Here is a 23,498-nt window from a genome sequence, read left to right as displayed (position 1 = left end):
GTCCCTACTCATTGCAGGATCCCTTCCAACCCAAACCATTCTGTGATGCTATTCTGTGATTCTGTGAATCCCTGGGTATCTCTATTGCCTATTCACTGCACATGTGGATATTGCAGCAGTGTAGCTGCTGATGCCAGCAGACTGGTTCAGCAGCGGGAAGCAAGCAATAGCTGCAGTGCAGTGCACAGGCATTTGTTATGGATACAGATCTGCCATCTGAGCACAGCAAGTGCTGCACTCTGATACAGCACAGTGGGAAGAGATGTTACAGCCTCTTCTTGGACTCTTAACAGTAGGTTGCTACACCTCATCAGCACTCCTTGCCACCTGGGGTGGTGGCAGTGTGCCTGCCACTGCACAGAGCAGTTGACGCATCAGAAGTATTTTCTGTTTTCAGTTCTTCCATCTCAGCAGCATGCGATGAGCCAGTGACTCTTAACCCGATTTGCTGAATATCTGATGTGCTAAATTTTCACAGTGCTGTTGTCTGCTAACTAAAACTAGGAATTAGTTCCATATTGTTGCCTCCCAGTTGTGGAAATCGGGCCCTTCAGCCTTGATTTTTTGGAAAAAAAGGAAAAATAAAATCGAGCCACAACCAAACCACAACCAGGAAAAAACCCCAAAAAACAACAACAAAAACAAACAAAAAAGCCCCACAATAAAACAAACAAACAAACATCAAAAAAAAAAAACCCCAAACTAACCCTGTGCCTTTCTTTGAAGCTTTTCTTTCCTACCAGGACTTGGCTAACACTGAGGTGTTTCAATGCCTCACTAGGCCCTCACAGGTATAAGGAAGAGATGTAATGCTTTTCTTGCATTAGTTGCTTTGGAGTAACTGTGGTGTTAAGCCCTGAGGATCATGTGCTTAACTCTGCCATAATGTTAGTTATGAGGACTGAGTGATACTTGCCTACATTTAGCATAGCCTTTCAGTTTTATTGTCTGGTGGTACAGTATTTGCAGAGAAAAAAAATGAAACTAAATATAAGTTATTGCTGCTCCTTAGATGTATTTCTTCAATGTACAGACTTTCAAAACTCCTTCTAAACATGAAAATTTGTTAAATTGATCTGCCTTCATTGAAGGCTTTGATGGCTTATTTTAGAAGGTGTTCTCAAAGCTGCCTTTACCAGTTGCTTTTCTCTAAAGTCCCCTTTTCTCCAATTTTCTCCTAGTAAGTCGACAGTCCTGAGGTTTGTATTTGTCCTTGAGGCAGGGAGGCACATCTGTTGTGTTTAAATGTTCTTTTGTGACAGGATTGATAAAGTGTTAGGATGGGAAGGCTTTTTGCCAGTTAGCTAATTCAGTTTAACTTGGTACTGAGAGAACTTAAAGAAAAGAACATCATAATACAGAGTTGAACCTGGAGCAGTCCCCCACTGGCTACTGGTGTCTCTTGAGACTGCTGACCACAAGGATCTTACTAAATGGACAGAAATCTTTGCCTCATGTTGTTGTAATGATAATGTTTGAACATCAAGGTAATTAGCTTTAAATTACTAATTCTGTTGGATCTGAAAGGCAGTGGGTGTTTTTGCAGCAAGTGTATTTCAGTCTGCTCATGTTTGTTTTGCTTGTGGTGTTTTTCAGTTACAAAAACTACACTTTTGTGACAGTCTTTGGAAACTTGCACCAGGCTCAGCTGGGTGGTGTCCCAGGGACCTTCCAACTAGTCTGCAGCTTCCTGAACATCAAACTCCCTGCTCCTGTCCCTGGTCTCCAAGTATGTCCATCACTTTTAGCCACTAAGCTAAAGTAATAACGCAGATCTGTTTGCTTCAGCGCAGCCAGGAAACTAGTGCACCCTCCAATGTTTTTTGTATTGTTTAAACTGCAGGCTGTTTTTCTCAGCAACCTGATCTAGTCAAAGATATCCCTGCTTACTGCGGGAGGGTTGGACTAGACGAGCTTTAAAGGTCCTTTCCAACCCAAACTATTCTGTGATTCTCTGATTCCTTCTCCTGTATTTTTTTATTAGGAAAATGCAAAATAGTAGACAATCACTTTGAATTCAGAGCTAGTCCTGAAGCAGATGGTACTCGATAGTTCCAGTTCTAAATTCTAGAAATTATGGTCTCTTCTAGTGGTTTTTATATAGAGATCAACATGCAAGTATTAAAATATGATGATTCAAAAAAGCAGTAACTTAATCTCCCTGTTTTGTTTCTACTCTTTTTCTTTTTTTTATGCTTATTGTAAGATGCTGACACCAGTTATTGATGACTAAATATGTCATGAATTAATCTTAACTGTAACCTGAGCCTTTAATTCAGGAATCTGCATAAAATCTTACTCATCTGCACATAGTGAAAAATGCATAGCTGTGCACCTACAGAATTACCAGATAGGCAGGCTGGGTTGAAAAATTTAAAAAATAATAAATTGTAACATTGGAGACCGCATAGTTGAGTCTAGCTGTCCTTTTCTTACTTGCTGAGATCCAGGACTGATTTCGTATCTCTCTGTTCCAGTACAAACAATTTTACTACCTCAGTGGTCTAATCCAAATCTGCTTCCTGGATGGAGAGGGTATTGTGTGATTGTATGCTAGTTCTGGGCTTGTCAGAGCTGTAATCTGGGTAAACAGAAGAGTGTTCCATCCTTTGTTGCTAGGATGTGCACAGCTTTCACAGGGCTCACACCTCATGACCTCTGGCTTCTGTAAGAGAAACAGAATTTTTTACCAAAATCAGTGTGTTCATATAGGGTCAGAAATAATGAATGAGTCAAATGGTAAAAAAAATTATTCAAATATGCTGATTTTGAAGAATGTTAATTATTTCTTACTCTATTTTCAGGATGGTGAGGTAGAAGGACGTCCTGTCTGGGCACTGATTTACTACTGCATGCGCTGTGGAGATTTGACTGCAGCCATGCATGTGGTGAAACGAGCACAGCATCAGCTGGGAGAGTTTAAAACTTGGTTCCAGGAGTACATGCACAGTAAAGATAGAAGGTAACTGGGGACTAGAAGAGATACTAGGAAAGATATTTGTGAGTGGTGGGAATTGCTGTGGAGTAATGGCATAATCAGTGGCTTGGTAGAAAGAGAAGCAGCTCAGGTCTCTTCTGGTGGTGATAGGTGCCTGGTGTTTGTATTTCCTATCTAAAGTACATATAAGAAGTTTGAGCATTTTAATTTGTGGCTTTTTAGTCTAGAAATTTTCATAGAAAAAGAGTTGTTTTAAAATATGCAAAAATTTACATGTCAAAAATAATACAGTGGTGTAGCTTTGCTTTTTCACCATAGGATCTGCTCCTTGTAACAGTAGGATTCTGCACACAGTAGATCAGGTTTAGTCTGCTGTCACAAATCCTCTATCTTTTTCTTTCCCCCATGGCTTAATTTGGTTGAATTTCCTTTGGGGAATGCTTTTTCTACATGTGTTTTTATGATAATGCTGCACGATAAAAGCAAGTAGTGTTTGTTAGGGGTCTTTAGAGGCATTCATTCTCACATTCTTGCAAGTAGTTGAGTCAGTGCAACTTAAGATGTGCTCTGAACTCTGCTGTGGTGGTTTAGGTGATCTTTTTTATCTTTCCACTTGCAATTAATTCAAATCAGTGCCTAGTCAGCTATTGTATTATAACTGTGCTCCCTTCAGGGGAGTGTGAGCATGGCATTGTGCTAAGGTGCTGGCTGAAACTGGGAGAAGCCAGAGGGTCCCTGCTGTGTGCCAGGACATGAACCCATAATATCCCACCTCAGCCTACAGCAGCTTCATTCATATGTGGGAAGCCCTTAGCCTGCAACATGTTGAATGCGTTGGGCTTTTTAGATATGGAAATGTGAACAAGAAGGTATCTGTGTGTCTTAGAGAGGGTAACAAGGATCGAAGTGCCATTTACTGAGTGTATGCCATGCTATTCTATAAATTACCCTGGTTTGTAGAGACTATCTAAGAGTGCTCATTGTAACAAGATTGTTCCAGAAACCTTAGTGGAGGCACTGTCCTTGTTTAAATATTACAAATATCTAAATGATAAAGAGCATAATTGACTTATGTGGGTTTTATTACAGCTATCGAAAGGTACTCTGCCTGCGGATTTGACAGACAATGTGAGAAAAACAAAGTCTAGGAAAACACTTTGATTCAGTTCTAAAAAATTCTCTGCAAGAGGTGCAAGAAATAGAATGACAAATAACATTATGACAGTATTTAATGATTAAAGTGTCTCTCTTAAGAGACTTCATGGTACAACTACCTGCTCACTTATTAGTTATTAACCCAAAGACTTTGTGAGCGCTTTTTCTGAAGTGATGAAGTAGCAGAGTCAGACTAGAATGGCTCGTCTACCACAATATTAACACACCCTAAAGAGGCTGTCATCTGATTTTTTTTTTCCTGCAGTAGGTATTTGAAGATGATCCTCCATAACTTTAATTGGATATTTAAATTCACATGTGCAGAATCTTGACCTGCAGATGTAAATAGAAGGTGCAAGGAATGTAAGACGGTGCTTACTGTCATTATGCCCTTCCTGTGAATATACACCTATTTACATTGATTTGTGTCCAGTTTTCCTCATACAGTGAAAGATGGGTTTCATGTCTTTACTGTCAATGTTTTGGGATTTTTTAACTCTTTTTCCCCATAGGCTGTCTCCTGCCACAGAAAATAAGCTGCGTCTTCACTACAGACGAGCTCTGAGAAATAACACAGACCCCTACAAAAGGGCTGTTTACTGTATTATTGGCCGTTGTGACATTACAGATAATCAGAGTGAAGTTGCTGATAAAACAGAAGATTATCTTTGGCTAAAAGTAAGTGTGGTGGTGGGGTTGTGTTGCTGTTTGTTGGTTTCTGGGGTTTGCATCCTCAAGGAAAGAGAGATATATCTGGCGGAGAATAAATGGCATTTAATGGGAAGATGTTTTCCTCCTGTTCTTCACTGTGAGAGTGGTCATATATTGGAAGAGGCTGCCCAGAGAAGCTGTGGCTGCCCCGTCCCTGACAGTGTTCAAAGCCAGGATGGACAGGGCTTTGAGCAACTTGGTCTAGTGGGAGGTTTCCCTACCCATGGCAGGGGGTTGAAACTAGATAATCTTTAAGGTCCCTTCCAATCCAAACTATTCTGTGATTAAGGATAGGTCTAAATGATACTGCATTTCTGCAGTACTCTGCTAACCTGCCTCCTTCTAGATGAGGTGTTCTGCATCAGTGTAATGTGTCTGACTTGACCTTGGGGTAGTGAAGGTCTGGGAACCTGATTCTCACGGTTGCTCTATTACCCTGTGTGCTCTCAGGTGTTAATTTGGGGACACTTGTCTTTTTGGAAGTGTCATGTTCTACATTTGACACCGATCTTTGTCAGCTGTTTTTACAAATAGTGTTAGCTTGGTGCAGTGAGGATCCTTTTGAATTTTCTTTTCTGGTTGGATTATAGCTGAAATGTTGGGGTCCATTGGAAGTAGATGCTGTCAATATTTATTGCAATACAAAGTCCTTATAGTTTTGGTGGGGGCATGAGAGGTACTGGTCAGTACCCATTTCTCCCCTTTATCTGAAAGAGAGAGTAGAATGAGGTATTTGCTAAGACTGGGTAAAAAAAAAAAGTAATGCTTTTAATTACTGCTTGCATATTCAGAGTCCCAGCATCAGAGTTTGATGGCATGGACAGATAGAAAAGGACCCTCTGGGTTATATCTGCATAGATTTCTGCTGTTGCTATGTTAGAGATCTGTACTTTCCAGCAATGGATCCACCTGATGTTGTGACTAGAAGTAGTTTCTAGTCAGTTGGTCCAACCTTAGGAGGAGCTGCTGATGGAACAAATATATTCTGAGTGCATACCTTGTGCAAGATGAAGTTGAAAGATCTGTGCTTGTTTTTTTGGTTGACTCTTTTAGCTGAACCAGGTGTGCTTTGATGACGATGGTGCAAGTTCTCCACAAGACCGACTAACATTATCACAGTTCCAGAAGCAACTTCTAGAAGACTATGGTAAGAAATCACAGAGATGTGTTACTTGAGGCTCTGGTTTTCCACTTAGGGCTCTTTCCAATTTAATGCTTCCCTAGAGCAATGGCAGACTTCAGGAAGACATGATGAATGAGTCCTTTCCCCAGCAATCCAGAGAGTGAATATTCATCTGTGAACAACACTGCTGCTGTTTGTACTTTATTTGTACTAAATTATAGATTGCCTTTTTTCTCACCATAAATATGCTAAGATCTTCTAAGAAAACTTCCAGCTTCTGAAATACAGAACAGGAAAGCAATCATTACCTAATGTAGGCATATGTTTCCAACGCTTTTTCCATATGCATCTTGTTCATTGTTTCCCTTACATTCAAGTAATTTTCTGGGGACCCAAATCACAGTTCCTTCCACTTCAGAAAGTTTTAAGAGTGTCCACAGCCCAAGAGACTATCTTTTCCCTCAATCATCTTCCAACCAATCAAAATGAGCTCACATGGACTATCCAAAACATACAGAATTTGATTCTTCACACCTTCTACTTTGGAGTGTCACTCACCCAGATAAAAAAGTGTGAAAAAGAAATACAATAAGCTACCATTGGTGTGGCTGAATAGGAAAATCCATGGGTTTAACCTCTTCTGTACCTCTTGGCATAAGTATAAACGAAGGCAAAAAGCTGTGGTCTTTAGACAGTCTATTGCATCTGTCAGAGTTGATGTTTGTTGTTTTAAAGAGCAAAGAAGCTTTTCTGATCTCTTTCACTTCCTGAATAGGTCTTTATGCTCTGGTCTTCTGCAGTCTATTTTCAGTGGAACAGCTCTAGATAAGGCACTAGTGTGTGATTAGGTATTCACTTTTGTCTAGGGTGTTTATTTCAGTTGGCACTAAATAGACAATAATGGTGTACTGTGACAGGAAATAACTTCTGTCAGTGATCTCTGATTGCAAAATCATTTTGACTTATGCTCTGTATGTGTTTTGTGGGTTTGTTTCAGGCGAATCGCATTTTGCAGTGAACCAGCAGCCTTTCCTCTACTTCCAAGTATTGTTCCTGACAGCACAGTTTGAAGCTGCAATTGCTTTTCTCTTCCGGATGGAGCGCTTGCGTTGTCATGCTGTTCATGTTGCTTTGGTCATGTTTGAGTTAAAATTGCTCCTGAAATCTTCTGGGCAGAGTGCACAGCTATGTAAGTCCTGCACACTGACTTGACAATAAAGGAGTATTTTCTGTGCCCTTAAGAGTACCCTGTGGACACTGCAGGTCTGTATAATTGATCAAACAAGCAGTGTATATCAGCACAATCTCCTAATGGTTTTAGTTGCATTAGAACTCTGGGTCATGGGTCTGCCTTATTTCAGGTGAAGATCAGAGAAACATTTCCTGGCATTAGATTCTTTAATGGTGTTTCTGACATTGCAGTAAGCCATGAAGCTGGTGACCCTCCTGGTGTAAGGCGTCTGAATTTTGTGCGGCTCTTGATGCTTTACACCCGTAAGTTTGAATCAACAGATCCAAGGGAAGCCCTGCAGTATTTTTACTTTCTCAGGTAGGGGCTAATATGTGTCTGTAGATTTTCTCTGAGCTATTAAGAATAATTAAGCAGTATCTAGGAAGTCCTCTGAAACAGGAGTACCTTTCTCCTTTCTTTTGTAGGAATGAGAAGGACAGCCAAGGAGAGAACATTTTCTTGCGTTGTGTTAGTGAAATAGTAATTGAAAGCAGAGAGGTATGTTTGGCCATGTTTTGCCTTCCTCTTTTAAACCAGCATTTGTTTCTTCATTGACATATTTAGCAGGCAGGATAGCCTGAAATGGTTTTTACTCTTTCTGCCTGATGCAGGTGTAGATGATGGGAAATCTCACAATGACCATGTGTTTGAGATATTTAATAACTTTCTCCTGTTGTTAATATACAGATAATGTTGACATCCATCACTGGTTTTTATTCATCCGTGACTGCATCTTTGTACTTAGTGAATAGGTTGTGAAATATGTGCAATTCATCTCTCTGGGTTTTTTTTCTCTTTTTTCTTACTTTATGTCTGTGTGGATATAGTTTGATATGATTCTTGGAAAGCTGGAAAATGATGGGAGTAGAAAGGTGAGTTGACAATTTGTATTTTACATATAAAGTAGAAACTGTGTGATTTCCAAGCTAGTCATGAGACTATCTTGCTTTTCTTTATTTTTCACTAGCCAAAGTATTACTGTGTTTGCATACGTACAAGTTCTCCAAGTATAATACAGAATTTCAGGTCAGGAACTGCAGGGCAAAGAGTGTCCCCACAGACAGCCAGTGTAACTAAAGAAACAGGTGGCATCAGGTAACTTCAGTGAGGTCTGAATTTCATTTTTATAGTAGGAAATGGAATTCATCACACATTAGTAAAAAACAATTAGCAAAAACTGATTGCTTGTAAGCGGGTGAAGGATTATTCTGTTAATTGAGGCGTGCATATAAAAACTATCTATATGACATTATCCTCATTCACTGTAGAGGAGAAATGTATTGCAGCCCATTACAGATTCTTTTAGGGAAGGGAACAAGGGCTAAAAGACCCCAGACATAGCCACAGCTGATCTGTCCTCTCCATATAGATGAGGGTGAGGATTAAAGAGCAGCTGTTTTTAGTTGTGATGTATTTTACATCTGCTTTAAAAGCACTAATCTAAAAGTAAAATGTAAGTTTACATGGTCAGAAGAAAAAAGAAATTTTAAGATTTCAGGTGAAAAGAAGAGAGTGCATGGGCATGATTACAATTTTAGATAATCAGTAAAGGTTTTTGGTTTGCTGTGGCAATTTTGGAAGCTTTTCATGTAAAGCAGACTCCAGAATTGTTTACATCTTAATTTTAAGATTAGGGCTCATGCTGCAAACTTTGTGACTGTCAGGTAAAAAAAAATGGAGACATACACACAAGTTGGTTTTGGCAGGACTATCTTTTAGATTTTTTTGTTCTGTCAGCTTAAATGCAGTGAGATTTCACACACAAGAGCATAGTAACTCAGTCATCTTTACAAATACCTTTTCATTTTACAGTTCTTTGTAAGGTAGTTTTTAGACTAGATTGCTAGGGCTGAATACCATTTTATTTATTTTACTCAGTTCCCTTTTAATGTAACTTTATTTTTGTGTTCCTGTAATATGAAAACAGCAATCTTAGTTAAGAAAAAAAATTCTTCTATATGATAATCTTACTTTTACACCCTCAACTACAGTAAAATCCTTCCCAGATATCCTTGACTCTTTCTGTCTTTTCATTCTACTTGTGTTTATTGTTTCTTTTAAAATTCTTATCACCCTTTCGTTTGTCCATGTAAGATTTCACTTACAACATGCCTTGCCAATATACACAAATAGCATCCCTGGAGTGTTATATTCTGAAGTCTTTTTTGTTTTCTTCTTCTCTGTAATGTGTCATCAGCAATTAAAGTAATTTAGAATTTGACCTGTTATCTGGGTCATTTTGAATGAATGAGAATCTGCAGATGTCTCAGTGCTGACTCTGTTCTGGAGAAAGTCTCTCTCACAAGAGCTCTTTCTATTTTTAACATGTCCCTTTTGCATGTTCCCATGGAAATGTACAGGGCATTCTAATCATAATCCAACATGTAAAATATTCATTGCCATGACAGAATATTTAGGAGGTTTTAGACATTTTGATTTCCCTTCTTTTTGTCTCACCTCTTTAGCCTGGAGTGATAGACAAGTTTACAAGTGACACAAAACCCATTATCAACAAAGTTGCTTCTGCAGCAGAAAATAAAGGATTGTTTGAAGAAGCTGCAAAACTGTATGACCTTGCAAAGGTAAATATCTTGCATGCTACCTTAAATATCTACCTGCTTCACCGCTTTCTTTTTCCAAACATTCTCCCTGTGATTAGGAGGTTAAATTTAATCTCTGAGATTGAATAGCCTTTACCCCCTCTCTGGCAGTGTTCCAGGTTGGAAGGGGCTTGGAGCAGCCTGGTCTAGTGGAAGGTGTCCCTGCCCATGGCAGGGAGTTGGATCTGAATGAGCTTTGAGGTCCCTTCCAACCGAAACCAGGATTCTATAATTCAAGCAGATTATTTCTGCTGCTGTTAAAGCAGTGCCATTGGCTAAATGGAGCAGGGTTTTGATAAGTAAACCCAGATGGCTTGCACTCCAACCCATTCTGATTCAAGACATCACTGGTTCTTGATCAGTGTGGTCTTTTGAAGAGATTGCCTAATGCATGATTTTATCCTGGGTAGTGAAGTTCTTTATCTGGAGTGTGCTTTTCCAATTTCATAGATGTTGAATTGAGTCTAAAATAGTTGGACTTTATATTGAGTACTCTTGTTTCCTTTTGAAATTAAAATGGATGGAACCATAGTCACTGTTTTAGAGGAAAACTGGGGAAAAATACTTTTCCACATGGGCCTGCACAATTATGTAGCTCACAGCTAATACGATCTTGCCCCTTTATGGGAGGGAGGCATCTCTGAGCTTGCACTAGGCACTGCTGCATGAGACCCTTCTGCTTCTTCAATGAGGTTAAAACACTGAGTCCCATTGTACTCCTTTTATCTATGTGTAACCTTGATACCAACAGAACCCTGACAAAGTTCTAGAACTGATGAACAAGCTCCTCAGTCCCGTCATTCCTCAGATCAGCACCCCCCAGTCAAACAAGGAGCGGTTGAAGAACATGGCCCATTCAATTGCTGAGAGGTAACAGAAGGTGGGGGTATTAGTTCCCGACTTTTTCTGCTGCCAGGACTGTGGCATCTGCAGCTATGTATTCAGGAAGACAGAGAAGAGGTCGGAATTTATCGTTGTCCTGTTCATTACAGCTTGTAGTATAAAAGCCAGAAACATAATCTTCAGGGGAAGGGTAGGTAAATGTGGCAAGAATCTTTACCTGCAGGTGAATCAGGAAAAGGGAACTGCAGGATTGCCAGCTGGAATCAGTTTATTAAGGAGCAATAAATACAGTGAATTGTATGATTTAGATGATTTTTAAAATAAAATATTGTAACAGTTGCAGAATCATGGCATAAATTCACTTGTTTGAAATAGTATTAAGAAAGGTATAACATTCTGAGTTGTAACAGCAGAGAGGTGAGTTCAGTAGCTGAAATGCTGCTTTAATGAAAGATAAAAGGAACATTAGCAGACATTAAGGAGAAACCTGTGGCTTGAGGTTAAGCTTCAGCCAAGGCTTTGTTTTGCTACTTGTTTTTATCTGGATGAGAGAGATGAATATGACTGTTCAATAATGGCACTTTACAGCTGTAAACCTTCATGACTGCAAAGCTGAAATGGTTCCGATTAGTTCATGTTCTTGCCAATTAAATGCTCTACAGGACTATGTACTGGCAGACAGCACTGTAGCACTGCAGCTTTCCCTCTGTGATGATTTTGGAGCAGGGGAGACGCCCAACAGAAAAAGCCAAGAGGCTGTTTGTCTTCATTCTCTGTGTACTTGACCACTCTCTTGCTATTACCTTGAGAAAGGAGCTTCTTGCTGACTTTGTGCTATGAGGAGTAAGAGCAGACAGTCCTCCATTTCATCTCCTAGCATGTGCAGCTTGAGAGATCATGCAGAAGCATGTCATCTAGTTTTAAGTCTTAACTTCCTGCCTGAAGCAGGTAGTTCTACTGGGGAATTGTCTGCTATAAACCAGAATGTTAAATATGCTTATACAGTGCTTACTTTGCAGGTCTCTGATTCCTGTCACTCTTTTCCCCATGAATATGGAAGTGTAAGCATTTAAAAGGAAACAAAAGTCAGATTAGATGGAAAACTAAAGTGAATAAAAGTATTTTTAAAAAGTCACAGCCTGTGAAAATTCTGCCTCCTGGTTAAGGAACTTTAAGGTTGTCCTTCATTAGATGCCTTCTGTCCTTGGTGCTGTATGTCTCTGCTTCCAGGAGTTGCACAAACACATTTATAAATTGTTGCCATTTCAAACAATAAAATTGTAAACCTATTTCTTTCAGGTACAAAGCTCAGGGGATAAGTGCAAAGAAATCCATTGACTCCACGTTCTACCTTCTGCTAGACTTAATCACATTTTTTGATGAATATCACGCTGGTCATGTTGACAGGGCCTTTGATGTAAGTTTCAAGATTTCTGTTTGAAGTGCAGCCTTCCTAATACCCTTGAAAGCCCAGAATGTCTCAAATAACGTCACTTAAAATGAAAAAAATGTATTTAGTGAGTTAGAAGGTGATGCACTGCTATAGGAATTTTTAAAATGTGTTTCTCTCCAGTTGCTTGATAATCAGAAAGATCTTTCTGAAGCTGTTTTGTAGATATTGAACAAAATATTCCTACTGCTCAGAAAAGTGAGGAGATAATAAACAACAATTAAATTATTTCTGTTGAATGTAATCATGAACATTTCATTAACACTTCAAAACCATACTTTATTAATGTATGGTACACAGAACATTGGTTATTTTCTCTGATTCCTGCATTTCTTTTTGAAGATTATTGAACGCCTAAAGCTTGTACCTCTTAGCCAAGATTGTGTAGAGGAGAGAGTTGCTGCCTTCCGGAATTTCAGCGATGAAGTAAGTAATGTCTCTTGGTTTTAGCTTCCAAAAGCCTTTTGCTTTGTTGAAAGAATCTTAAAATCTTGTCAACCTTGTCATTTCATTATTCTTATGCTTTAGCAGGGACACAGGATGGGATTATTTTACATTCATACAAGTTGGCTTTCAACTTTCACTAGAATTCCCAACGCAGAAATCCTGTCTCCATTTGGCAGAACACATCTGTAAATCTGAATCTCTCTAAACTTGCTGAGTTTGAGTCAAGAATTTGGCATATTGAAAACTTTCAACTGTGCTGCTGAGTTAGTTTTCAGTGCTCTTAATGGTCACCCAGCATTTGTAGGGTCTGTTTCCTTTCCCCCAAATTAGAGGAAATCATGTATCTGGGTATTAGCCAGATGTCTCAAAACTCTGGGTAACTTTTTTTACTAGGTGGTGCAGTCACCGCAGGGATAACTATTAAATGTATGGATGTTCTATAAGTAAATATCAACCACAGTGCTTGGTTTTCTGATGTGTAGCAGAGGTAATGATTCTGTCAACCTGCTCTTCATTGCAATATGTCTTTATTTTTCTGCTTCCTTGTGTAGATCCGGCACAACTTATCTGAGGTCCTGCTTGCAACTATGAATATTTTATTCACCCAGTATAAGAGAATGAAAGGCACAAGTCCAGCCACTCCTACCAGACCCCAGCGGGTAATGGAAGACAAAGATTTGGTAAGATTGTAATCCTCATTTTATAACAAGTTTTCTTACTTCCTTTTTCCCGTGATTTCAAGGGATTTGGTTTCAAATAAATGGGACTCTCTAACGGTCTTGAATTTTGACTTTCCCAATTACTTAGTCTTTGCCTACTCAGCCTGTTTGATTAGTTGCGAAAGAATAATCTCAAAACTAACTTTGTGTAAAGAAAGAATATTACTTTAAATGGCAGTGAGCTAATTAAGATATATCACACTATATGTCCATCTCCTAGCAAGAGAAAACAAGTGTCAGTTTGCTTCTTGGTGGGATCTTAAATAGTTAACTGATGTGAACAGTGCAGTGTCTCTAGCATGGTCAGTGTTGGTGCCTTGACAACTGAGCTGCTTTTTTTCCAGAAGGTAGTTTCCACTTCTTTCACTTCAGTTAGCCCCTTGTACATGCATAACTGATTTGTGGTGGAAAGGCTTCTTAGATTCCTCTTCTTGGCTTGTTTCTGTAGTGATGTGGGCTGATATTTTCAGAATGTCCTCAGGCAATACACCCATATACTCAAGTACAGTCCCTTGGGTAATGGCTGTAGCAGTTTGCCTGTGTTGTTCTGCTGCCTCTGCAGCTTCCTCGTACAGTGGTGTGTGGTCCAGCTGCTGGTTTAAATGACTGACAATGGTGAGTTTGATATCACTAGTGCCAGAGTTGATGCTGAAACATCTCCCCCACCCACTGATAGGAACCTATGCCTTCAGCAAGGCTTAAAATTGGCGTCACTTAAAGGGTACAGTCAGATTTGCAGACACTGACCTGTCAACATGCTGTGTTGAGCAAAACGGTTCTCACCTTAGCTGTCCTCGGGTTTGGACTTGTAGCTCTTGTTCAGTTGAAGCTGCCACAGGCACTTGAACACCAATGCCAAACCACTCATCCCATCATAGAAATCAGGAAATAAATATCAATTCCTTTTGAGAATGAAAACCAACTTGGGCCACAGCCAGCTTTATGCCAAGCTTTGGTCATCTGCAGAAATGCATTTGATCTGTAAATTGCAATATTGGTGGAAGTCTTAGCGGCATCTGTAAATCACATCTGAAAATGAAAGGCTTGAGTAATGATGCAGCTTTTGTCTTTGAGCAGCTTTAGTCTGTGTGAGAGCTACAGGATCCTGCCTGCAGCTGTGTTGGTACTGTAGATCAGCAAAACTGGAGAGGAATGCATGCTGCTTGGACTTTTCCCACCTTAAATTGTGTGTAGAAGTCCCAGGCTGCGTTCACAAGACTGGTGCTGAGCAAACAGTCTTAGCTCCCTGCTTTCAGAGTGAGCTGTTTATTTTGTTTTGGTGATTTCAGTCTTGTGCCTTACATAGAAGCATTTACCATCTCCATAAGGGTGGAATGCTGTCAGGTGTCATCTTGGTAGGAATGTCAGGACCAAAAATTGTTGGACTGATTGGCAACGGGATCAGCAGTGTTGCTGGCAGCAATCTGTGTAAAAGGAAGCCACCATGACGTCATATATATAAACAGTGTGCCTGTCACCAGCATGCTCAGTGTGAGTGTGCTTCATAAACACATTCTGCGCTTTCATGCTGTACATTTGTTGGAGCTCAGCTGATTAAATACCTTGCTAAAAACCCTTGAAAGCTGTTTTTTTTTCAGGCTTCATGTTTTGTTAATCAAGCTTCTAACCTTGTGGTGGGATCTCATGGCAGCAGGCTATTAGTGGTGCTGGAGGCACAGTGTTTCTGAGTCACAGATCTCTGGCTGCTTCATGCGATAAAAGCTGTGCTTAACCATTAGAGGGACAAGCACTTGCTGTCTGCAGCCGGGGAGGTGATAACAGAATAGTGATGTGGCTGTAATGTCAGAAGGGAGTATAAATCTGGTAATGTAGGGTTAACTGGAAAGAAGAAACCTACAGCCTAAGCACCCTGCTGCCTCCAGATTTGCATATGAGAAAAATACCAGGCTTGGGCACATGGAAGGTAGGGTAAGAATAGCTTTAGCATGTGTTCCCCTTTTTTCTTACCCTGAAAAATTTTCCCCAGGACTGCAGGAGCAGGGAATCTGGATCACTCCAGTGTCCCTGTCTGTGAATCAGCTCAGGGGTTTCTAGTGGTGGGATGAAATAAAGACATTTTGAGCATGAGAGAGGTGTTTAATTAAGAAAATCTCCCCAGTCACCTCAACAGAGATGATAGGTCCAAGCTTCTGCAAGCTGTGCTTGGCAAGAAGTTTTCTTTAGAACTTCCTTGGGACCAAGGCAGCTTTTCCTTTTTCCACAGGGAAGCACATTTTAGGGGAAATTTGCTTCTTCCAGAAGTTAAACAATCTCAGCACATAGCCCAGTAGGCAAGTAAAAAATTACTGTCTTGCATAGGTCTTTGAAATCCCTGGGCTTTTTCTGTATCCACAGAAGCAGACAGATTCAAATCCCTCTGTTCATCAGAAGATTTTGAAAATGTGAGGTAGTAGCTCTTTGTAAATTTGAGGCTTATTCCATGTAGCAGGGAACAGAGACCCCCAGAGTAGGAACACGATCACTGAGTTTGCCTATAGTGTGAACAAAATCCTGAAGTGGGGATCTTGCTCTGACAGGCAGGGACTAGAGGAGCTTCAGCAGGAGCAGTGTGGATCCAGCACCAAGGGCAGGATGTAGAGGAATAGTACTGCTGGAACCCGCTGAACCAGTAATGCTCTCTGACAGAATAGCTCCTGTCCCACTTCAGAGATGAAATGGGGTTTATTCTGAAATGATCAGATTTGGAGTCAGAGCTGGTGTTTGCATTTTATTTATTTCAGAATGAAGTTGCCAAGTTATATGTTGAGTCTTTTTTTTTTCTTTAAGATATATACGTTAATAAGTATTGGGAATGAGGGAGCAAAGTACTATCCCACTTAGCCTAATCAATTTTGTCATTTTATATATCGTATCTCATTTGTCCATATTTCAGGCAGAGATAGCAGCGAGCCCAGACTGCAGTGCTGGAAACCATGGCTGCAACGACAGCCCTGACCCAGATGCCGTGAGTGCCTGACAGCAATGTCATCTGCTCCATGCCCCGATCCAGGGTGGCAAGCTCTCTGGAGCGGCCCGAGGGCATTATGTGAGAGGCAAAATTAGGTCATAAAAATAATGGAATTATTCTTTTTATTTGTGTTTTTATTTTAAATCGCAAGTGACTCTAACATTCATGAAGTAATTACAGCAAATAGAACATCTAGACCTCCAGGCCGCTCTTAACCTCGGCAAACCTCTGTTTGTTCTTCCTCAAGTATTGTTTTGATTTTTAAAAATAGATCACCTTTAGTATCATTGCTGCCACAAAGGTAAAGGGAATAGTAACTCAGGCTGCTCCTAAGCCTGCTGTTGTCACCGTGAGAGGTTTCACTTCTTAATATTTTAATTCCAAAGAGTCAGACGCCTTGACATTCCTTTTTTTTCCCACCTACCTGTTTGACCTTGTTAGCTAGGTGGTAATTTGCAGCTTTGGAAACCATCCTGGGAGCTTTGGGCAATTGGGTCAGTCCTAAGTTTGCTGCATACTCCAGAGGCACTGCTGATGTGATGTGCTGCCTCCTGACATTCTTCAGTTGCAGCGCTTAAGGAGGGGAGGAGTGACTTCCACTCATATTACTTCCCTGCAGCTCCAGGTATCCCTCCCTCCATCCACTCATCCTCAGCCACACAGGAATACAGTGCAAGATGGGAACTCTGCTCTGTATTTCACCAGGCCACTGGACTTTGTAGACAGTCACAGCTTTCCTTCAAACAGATAATGGAAATGAAGCATTCCTGTGAGCTCAGTGCTAAAGAAAACTTAATTTCCTGCCCCATGTATAAAGTTGACTGTCTTTTGCCCAGCTGAAGCAGTAGCATTTAGGCAGTGCTTGAAACAAGTAGATGAGCATTTCCGTTATCAGCTTCCAAAGCTCCTCTGCTGCTATTGAGTAACTGACTGGTTTAACATTACCGTGGAAAAGGAGCAGAATTGCCCAGATGGGCCTTGGGAATGGTGTTTATAACTGTGCCTAACCTTGTAGTGCGCTTCAGTCACTTCTCCATTTGTAAGCTCCTGCTGTCAGATTTACCATCGGCATGCCTGCAGCACCCAAAGCTGCAGATTAATCCCTGTAGATTAAAGAAAGATTTGACCAGCAAAATCTTCTAGTGCAGTAATTTAGAGATGCTTAATATTTAAGAAGAAAATACTATGAGCAATCAAAACAATCTGCATAGTTTTCCATAGGGATACAGGCTTTTTTTGTTCTCCTGACATCTACCAGTTGCAGAAATTATTTTCCTTTTAATTTACTTATGTTTTAACAAACTAGACAAATTATCCCTGAATTCCTTCCACTATTGTGTAGCCTTCTCAAGAAGGGATTTGGTTACTTGAGGCAAAGGTCTCTGGGTGTTCTTAATACATCTGCTTTCATCATGCTATGGAATAAAGAGGCTTTAAAGATGTTGATGTGTTGTAGGGGATGCTGGAGGCCTCTGGGCATGTGTGCCAGTACAGGTTTGTTTCTAGTATCTGCTTTAAGAGTTTTAGTGCTGCCTTTCAGCAGGGTCAGCTTTAGACTTTGCAAGGGGGGAAGGAGTCCTGTTGCTCTGGGAAAGCAGACTTCATGCAGAAATGACAAGATTGCTGCAGTACAGCAACACCCCACATTGTTGAAAATGTTCTTTCCTGGGTAATTTTAAATCCAAACATGGAGGTACATTATCCAGAGAGCAGCTCTGAGAAATAAACATTACATTTGCTTGTGTGAAAAGGCAAGTGTTTAACTGGTGTCTACCTCTGCTTTCCATGTGGATTTTTTGATGCTAAAGTAACAGTACTCTATTTTTCTGGGTTTTAGCACCTTCGATCTCAAGCCCGCGCACTGATCACGTTTGCTGGAATGATTCCTTACAGGACATCGGGAGACACAAACGCAAGACTGGTGCAAATGGAGGTCCTTATGAATTAGCAGAGAAGCTTTTGATCAGTGTCACAGCAGCCTGTGCCTGTTTTTAGTACTAGTGGGACCGGTATCGTTTTGTATTCTGTATTTTTGTTGCTGGAAATAAATTTCTTTGATTTCTATTTGGTTTTGACATTTTCATTTTCACTGTTTGGTTTTTTGTTAGGTTTTTTTTGTGGTTTTATGTTTTTACTCATTTAAAATTGGTTTCTTTTTAGAAAATTATTCTTGCTTATTAATGGGCTAAGAAGTGTTAGATGTGCAGCAGGGAGGGGAAAGCAATTTTGTAGCAGGAAAGGAAGCAGAGATGAAAACTTTGATTTAATGCTCACTGAACATACAGCTTGGAAATTAGGGGTTTTCTTGTTCTTTTAATGTGTGTTAAATGTTGAAATGTTTCTGATACACCACATGCTGTCAGTTCATAACATCATCTTGTATATGTGTTCATGTGGTGCAGATGAGCTCTGTGTGCTGCAGAGATCCTTTAAGCTTAACAGAGTTTAAACTCTCAGTTTGGTGTCTCGGATTTGCACAGCTCTATGTATCCTGAAGCTTTTCATAGTCATAGAATCATCTGGGTTGGAAAAGACCTTTAAGATCAAATCCAGCCATTAAAGTTGGACCTTAAACCACAAAGTCCTCCATTTTAGAGGAGCAGCTGGGATCAGAAACAGGTTTATTGGGTAGGAAAGATTTTTGTGATTGAGTTGTGGGTTTTCACCCAGTTGCATTCAAAATAATCCTGCATGTAGTTCACCAGGAGAAGGAAGGAGAAGTCCAAGTGTTGATGCACTGGGCATGGGTAGATACTACGGATGGTTTAGTGGGAAACCTGAGTCCCACTGAAGTGAGGGGCATTAAAAAAATTTTAGCTTTAAATATTTTGAGCTACCATAAATCCATGTGAAAGCCCAGGGAGCATGTTGTGGTGTAAGCTTTGCTCTAATATATATGCCTGGTTTTGAAATTAAATGGGAGGAATGTTAGTTGTTTCTCTCACTCCTCTCTGCAGATGCACCCTTTGTGCCACTGCTGTCTTGCCAGTGTGCCCTTTGCCTTTCAGGGATGTGAGAACACATGTGGCTCTGCGTACAGAACAGAAAACAAAACACAGGCTAATTCAGCCACTGCACATTAATAGCTGTTGTAGGAGAGAGTTCATCTTCATTTTGCTGTGTCTGTCTAACAGCATAGAGGGATATTTGAGTGACTTGATGGCAATTTCCTAATTACTTTTTCCTACCAGAAATGTTGTAGCATAGATTTTGTCAATCTTTTTGGACAGGAAGCAAAGGGATGGCTTCCCCAAGCCACCCACAGCCATGTCCCTCAGCATTAGCAAATTCTGCTGGGGCTTCCAGGTGATAGAGCTGGGGGCTGTGTGGCACAGAGTCCTCCACTGACATGATCAAGGTTGTTTCCACTGAAGGCTGAAAGAGACCTGGACAGCACCCTGAAAGTAAAGGGCATTTGGTGAGTTTTCAAGGAGTTACTTGAAGCAGGGGAACTGAATTGCCTAACAAAATGTCAAGGTAAGTGTGGAAAAGCTTTATTAGCTATTAACATTTCTGGTATACTGGTGTGGGGATGCTGCTTGGCATGTCTCTGTTGACAAGTCATGCAGTCCCTCAGAGAACAGGTTACCAGAAAGTAGGTGTTGGAGAAGGACATCTTTTGTGATGGTTGCAGATGTGTCTGATTGGGCCAGGGTTGCCCCAGGTGTGGGCCTGTGGGGTAAACCTTGCTCCTGTGGTGGTTTTCCTTGCTGGCACTCAGCCCCTGTCCCCAGCTTATTTCTGGCATCAAACCACCTCATATACAGAGAGGCTGGTGAGGCTGTACCTACCCTCAGGCAGCTCCTGACCTGAGCAGGAAAGGGACAGCGTCAGTGGAGTTTATTCAGGAAGGGTGAAGGCCACTTTATTCACTGTAATTCCCTCTTCCCCCTCCACCCTTCATGCAGGGACAGAGAGGCCCTTTGGGGCTCAGCTCTTGCCACTGCCATTTGCAGGGCCTTGTTTTCCTGTCTTTTGCCCATCCCCTGCTCAGTGGAGCTGTTGTGCTGCCTCACTAGCATGTTTCTGATGTCAAACCTTGAACCAGGGGCCCTATTCAAAAGAGCGCATTGCCCTTTCTCTGTCTGCCCTTTGAGGACGGCTTTAGCAGATGCTTCCTGGTGCTTCTCAGCCTTCTTGGGTGTTGGTAAAAGAGAAAATTGATGGCTGCATGCTGCTTGCTCCGTTTGTGCTCAGTGATTGAAACTCCAGCTTGTGCTCCTTTCTAAGCTAAGCAGAAACTGCATCATTTCATACTTCCAAAAACCAAGATGATAAATCTGTGATGTGTGGATAGAGAAAGTAAACCCCAGGGAGTCAAAGTCTGAGGCTAACCCTGGAAAGGTAAGACCCATCCCAGTTTCAGATAAGATGTGAGAGGTTGTGGGTACAGCAGAAGCTACCACAGTTGGAATTAAGTAATTTCTTGTTGATTGGCCTGTGATTTCTTCTTGGGTCCCTGCAGGTGGTAAACATTCCATTCCATCATCTTCCCATGTTCCTCAGAGCAGCAGGGTCCAGCTCTGTGTCTAGACCTGATTTTGGCAAACCTGGCTCTCCTCTGCACAACTGTAAGGGCTTTGACGCATAGAGGTAGATGCTGACACACACATTGGTGCTTTGCTGAATAAGGCACCCCAGTGGTTTTCCAGATGTCAGGTTTTTTTTCCACCCCGCTCTTAATCTGCTGGAGAGGACAACCTGGTTCTGCTCCCTCAGGGTTCTGACCTGCTGCTGAAGTGACATCTGTGAACCCGTTGGACTGTCACACTCCAGCTGTGTTAACGTGCAGCCTTAGCCTTGGTTTTCTAAACAGCTCACCTGCTAGAAGAGGTTTTTGTGGTGTCATTAAGTTCATCACAAAACCATGATAGTGGCCAGCAACATCTGAGCAGGTTGGTGTTTGTAGTTTGCCAGGCACAGCCTGCAGCAGACCTGTGGATATTAATCTGAGCTGAGTTTATTCTTGGTATAGTCTGACAAATAAGCCATTGGAGCTCTGCCCCTTTATACAAGAAAAGAGTACAGATGAATGCTGAAACTTAAATTTAGGATAATTCCATCTGCTTTCTCCTACTCCAGGACTAATCCTCTGCAGTAAAGATCCTCCAGGTAGATGAGACACACGTAGTGTGTCAGATGAGTCAGATGCAGCTTGTGCTCGTGTTGCTGGAGAAGATCTGAGAAAAAGTGAAAAAGTGTTTGCTCTGAGAACATGGGATGTTCTGTCCTGATATGGACACAGCAGAGACACCATGCATCTCCAAGTCGGTTTTCCGTGGCTCATCAGTCATGAAACATTCCCAAGAGCTGCAGTATCAGTGTAACAGCTCCAAAAGCTTTAAGGTCGGCTTGCCCTTTGAATGAGGTCTGAGTTGGTGTGGTCTGATTTACAAGGGAGTTGCAGGGGAATCTGGAAATACTCACTGTAAACTTCTGCCCTATGTTACCTGTCCTGTCAGGAAGGAAAAACAACATTAAAGCTCTGCCCAGGGGTGAACCATGGGCTACTAGTAAAAACTCAACTGAGCTAAGGGAAGACAACCAGCTCATGTGAGAATTAACAGGTTTTCTGCCAAGAAGCAGAAAACTGCTGAAAAATGCAAGGGCCCCTCCTAAACTGCGCTGCAGACCTAGTATCAGTGGGTCCTGTCTTCTCAGCTTGGTTTCTTTGGTGTTTTCTAGGGTTTTTTTTATCCCACAGCATTAATTCAAACTATTTTCACCAGGGTGCCTACAGTGCTACCCTGGCATAGACGTGGCTCTGCTGGCTGCACCATCAGGTTACTGCCTACACCCTGTGTGAGATGTCCCTGCTCCTCAGCCTTGCCTTGAGTTTTCCTGCTAGCAGCAGATTCTGCATCTCAATCAGTCCTGACTGTTTTGTTATATTTTCCAGACCTCCTGGCTGGAGCAGACCTGCTGGATGAGGGGTTTCATCTCTTTTTCCCATTGGTCTCTCGCCCACCTGCATTTGTCCAAGACAGCGTTTGGATCTTGTTCCTTGCAGGATCCCAAGGAATTGTATTCAGAAAAAAAATGAATTAATTAATCTTTCTGTTCTTGTTACCCTCTCAACACTCTTATTCCCAACCTCATTGAACTCCAGCCTCTCACAGAAGCAAGCTGTTTTCCTCCCAGCCTTGGGGGCATGTTGATAATTCCAGTTCTGTGTCCCTAGGATGGAACAATGCTCAAATACTACTGCTGTTCATGTCCCTGTACCAGCATTTTTGTCCCTTTTCTGTCTGGGTCTGAAGTTGTACGGATGGAAGTGATGCCTGGAAGAGGATGGGAGATGATGCCTTTGTCCCTATCAGGTGAGGTGACCAGCAGTTACCTGGATAACCATCTGTTTCCTCTTTCTAAGCTTCCTTCCCTGCAGTGCCGTGAAATGGAGCTGCTCTGTGCAGTGGGTTTGCAGTGCCAAGCTCCTGCATCATTTGTGTGACCTGTGACACCCAGGGTGGTAGGTTCCCTCTTCCATAGAAACAGGACTATTAAAGCTTCATTAAAGGCCTGTTGGAACATAGCATTTTGGCAAACATTGAAAGAAGCCACATGTAAAGCATTGTACTGTGCTCTGCCTAACTCACTGTGGGTTCATTTGATCCATTTAATAGCCAGAACGATCCAGGGGGTCAGCTGGAAGCGAGGGGAGGCCCTGCAGAAGCAGCTTGGCACCTCTTCACTGCATGAGTGGAGAGGCTGGCAGGATGTGCCACGGAGCATCTCCCTCCTGCTCCTAGCGCCGTAGGACCTGGTATTGGTGCTGCAGCTGGTGTTGTGAATCAGGCCGACGACAAGCGCATCCTACTATCCGGCTATTTCACTACACCAGGGTGGCATCATACCATTTGCTTCACTCTTCGCCTGGCATCTGGAGAACTCCTGTCTCTGCTGGAGCATCTTTCACCATGCTGTGTTTAACAGAGATACCTACCCCCAGTTTAAGAGATTGATTTGAGCTGGTTTGGGCAAGGTAGTGTTTCTGATGGAATACAGGGCTCTAAAATAAAGCCATTTCTGCTGGGCATGAGTCTGCTGCTGATGCATCTGTTGTGAGAACCACAGAATTAACTGGGTTGGAAAATACCTTTAAGATCAAGTCCTACTGTCACCCCAGCAGTGCCAAGACCACCATTAAACCATGTCACTAAGGGCCTCATCTACACAGTGTGTGAACATTGCCAGAAACGGTGGCTCCACCACTGCCCTGGGCAGCCTGTTCCAATGCCTGAGCACCCTTTCAGTGAAGAAATGTTTCCTAATATCCAATATAAACCTCCCCTAGCACAGCTTGAGGCCATTTC

The 23,498-nt window shown here is 41.6% G+C and overlaps 1 protein-coding gene across 2 annotated transcripts in view; it reads left to right on the top strand.

Annotated features, from left to right (window-relative positions):
* The window catches only part of LOC101872202 (nuclear pore complex protein Nup93), an 82,484-nt gene extending 64,235 nt beyond the window's left edge, over positions 1–18,249 (top strand). Inside the window, exons 9-23 of one of the 2 annotated variants that reach the window (XM_031051843.2) lie at positions 1,597–1,729; positions 2,805–2,962; positions 4,606–4,771; positions 5,858–5,951; positions 6,925–7,116; positions 7,350–7,476; positions 7,584–7,656; positions 7,986–8,030; positions 9,624–9,740; positions 10,510–10,628; positions 11,901–12,018; positions 12,394–12,477; positions 13,050–13,178; positions 16,111–16,182; positions 18,023–18,249. In XM_031051843.2, the coding sequence (XP_030907703.1) occupies positions 1,597–1,729; positions 2,805–2,962; positions 4,606–4,771; positions 5,858–5,951; positions 6,925–7,116; positions 7,350–7,476; positions 7,584–7,656; positions 7,986–8,030; positions 9,624–9,740; positions 10,510–10,628; positions 11,901–12,018; positions 12,394–12,477; positions 13,050–13,178; positions 16,111–16,182; positions 18,023–18,133 (1,738 nt within the window). In that variant the 3' untranslated portion in view covers positions 18,134–18,249. The remainder of the gene's footprint in view (positions 1–1,596; positions 1,730–2,804; positions 2,963–4,605; positions 4,772–5,857; positions 5,952–6,924; positions 7,117–7,349; positions 7,477–7,583; positions 7,657–7,985; positions 8,031–9,623; positions 9,741–10,509; positions 10,629–11,900; positions 12,019–12,393; positions 12,478–13,049; positions 13,179–16,110; positions 16,183–18,022) is intronic. The other variant, XM_034072972.1, reaches the window with a different exon arrangement.
* The last annotated feature ends 5,249 nt before the right edge of the window (positions 18,250–23,498 follow it).

Source organism: Melopsittacus undulatus, chromosome Z (genome assembly GCF_012275295.1).
Source record: "Melopsittacus undulatus isolate bMelUnd1 chromosome Z, bMelUnd1.mat.Z, whole genome shotgun sequence".
Taxonomy (NCBI): domain Eukaryota; kingdom Metazoa; phylum Chordata; class Aves; order Psittaciformes; family Psittaculidae; genus Melopsittacus; species Melopsittacus undulatus.
The sequence above is the reverse complement of the archived record's forward strand: the minus strand, read 5'-3'. Positions and strand labels throughout refer to the sequence as shown.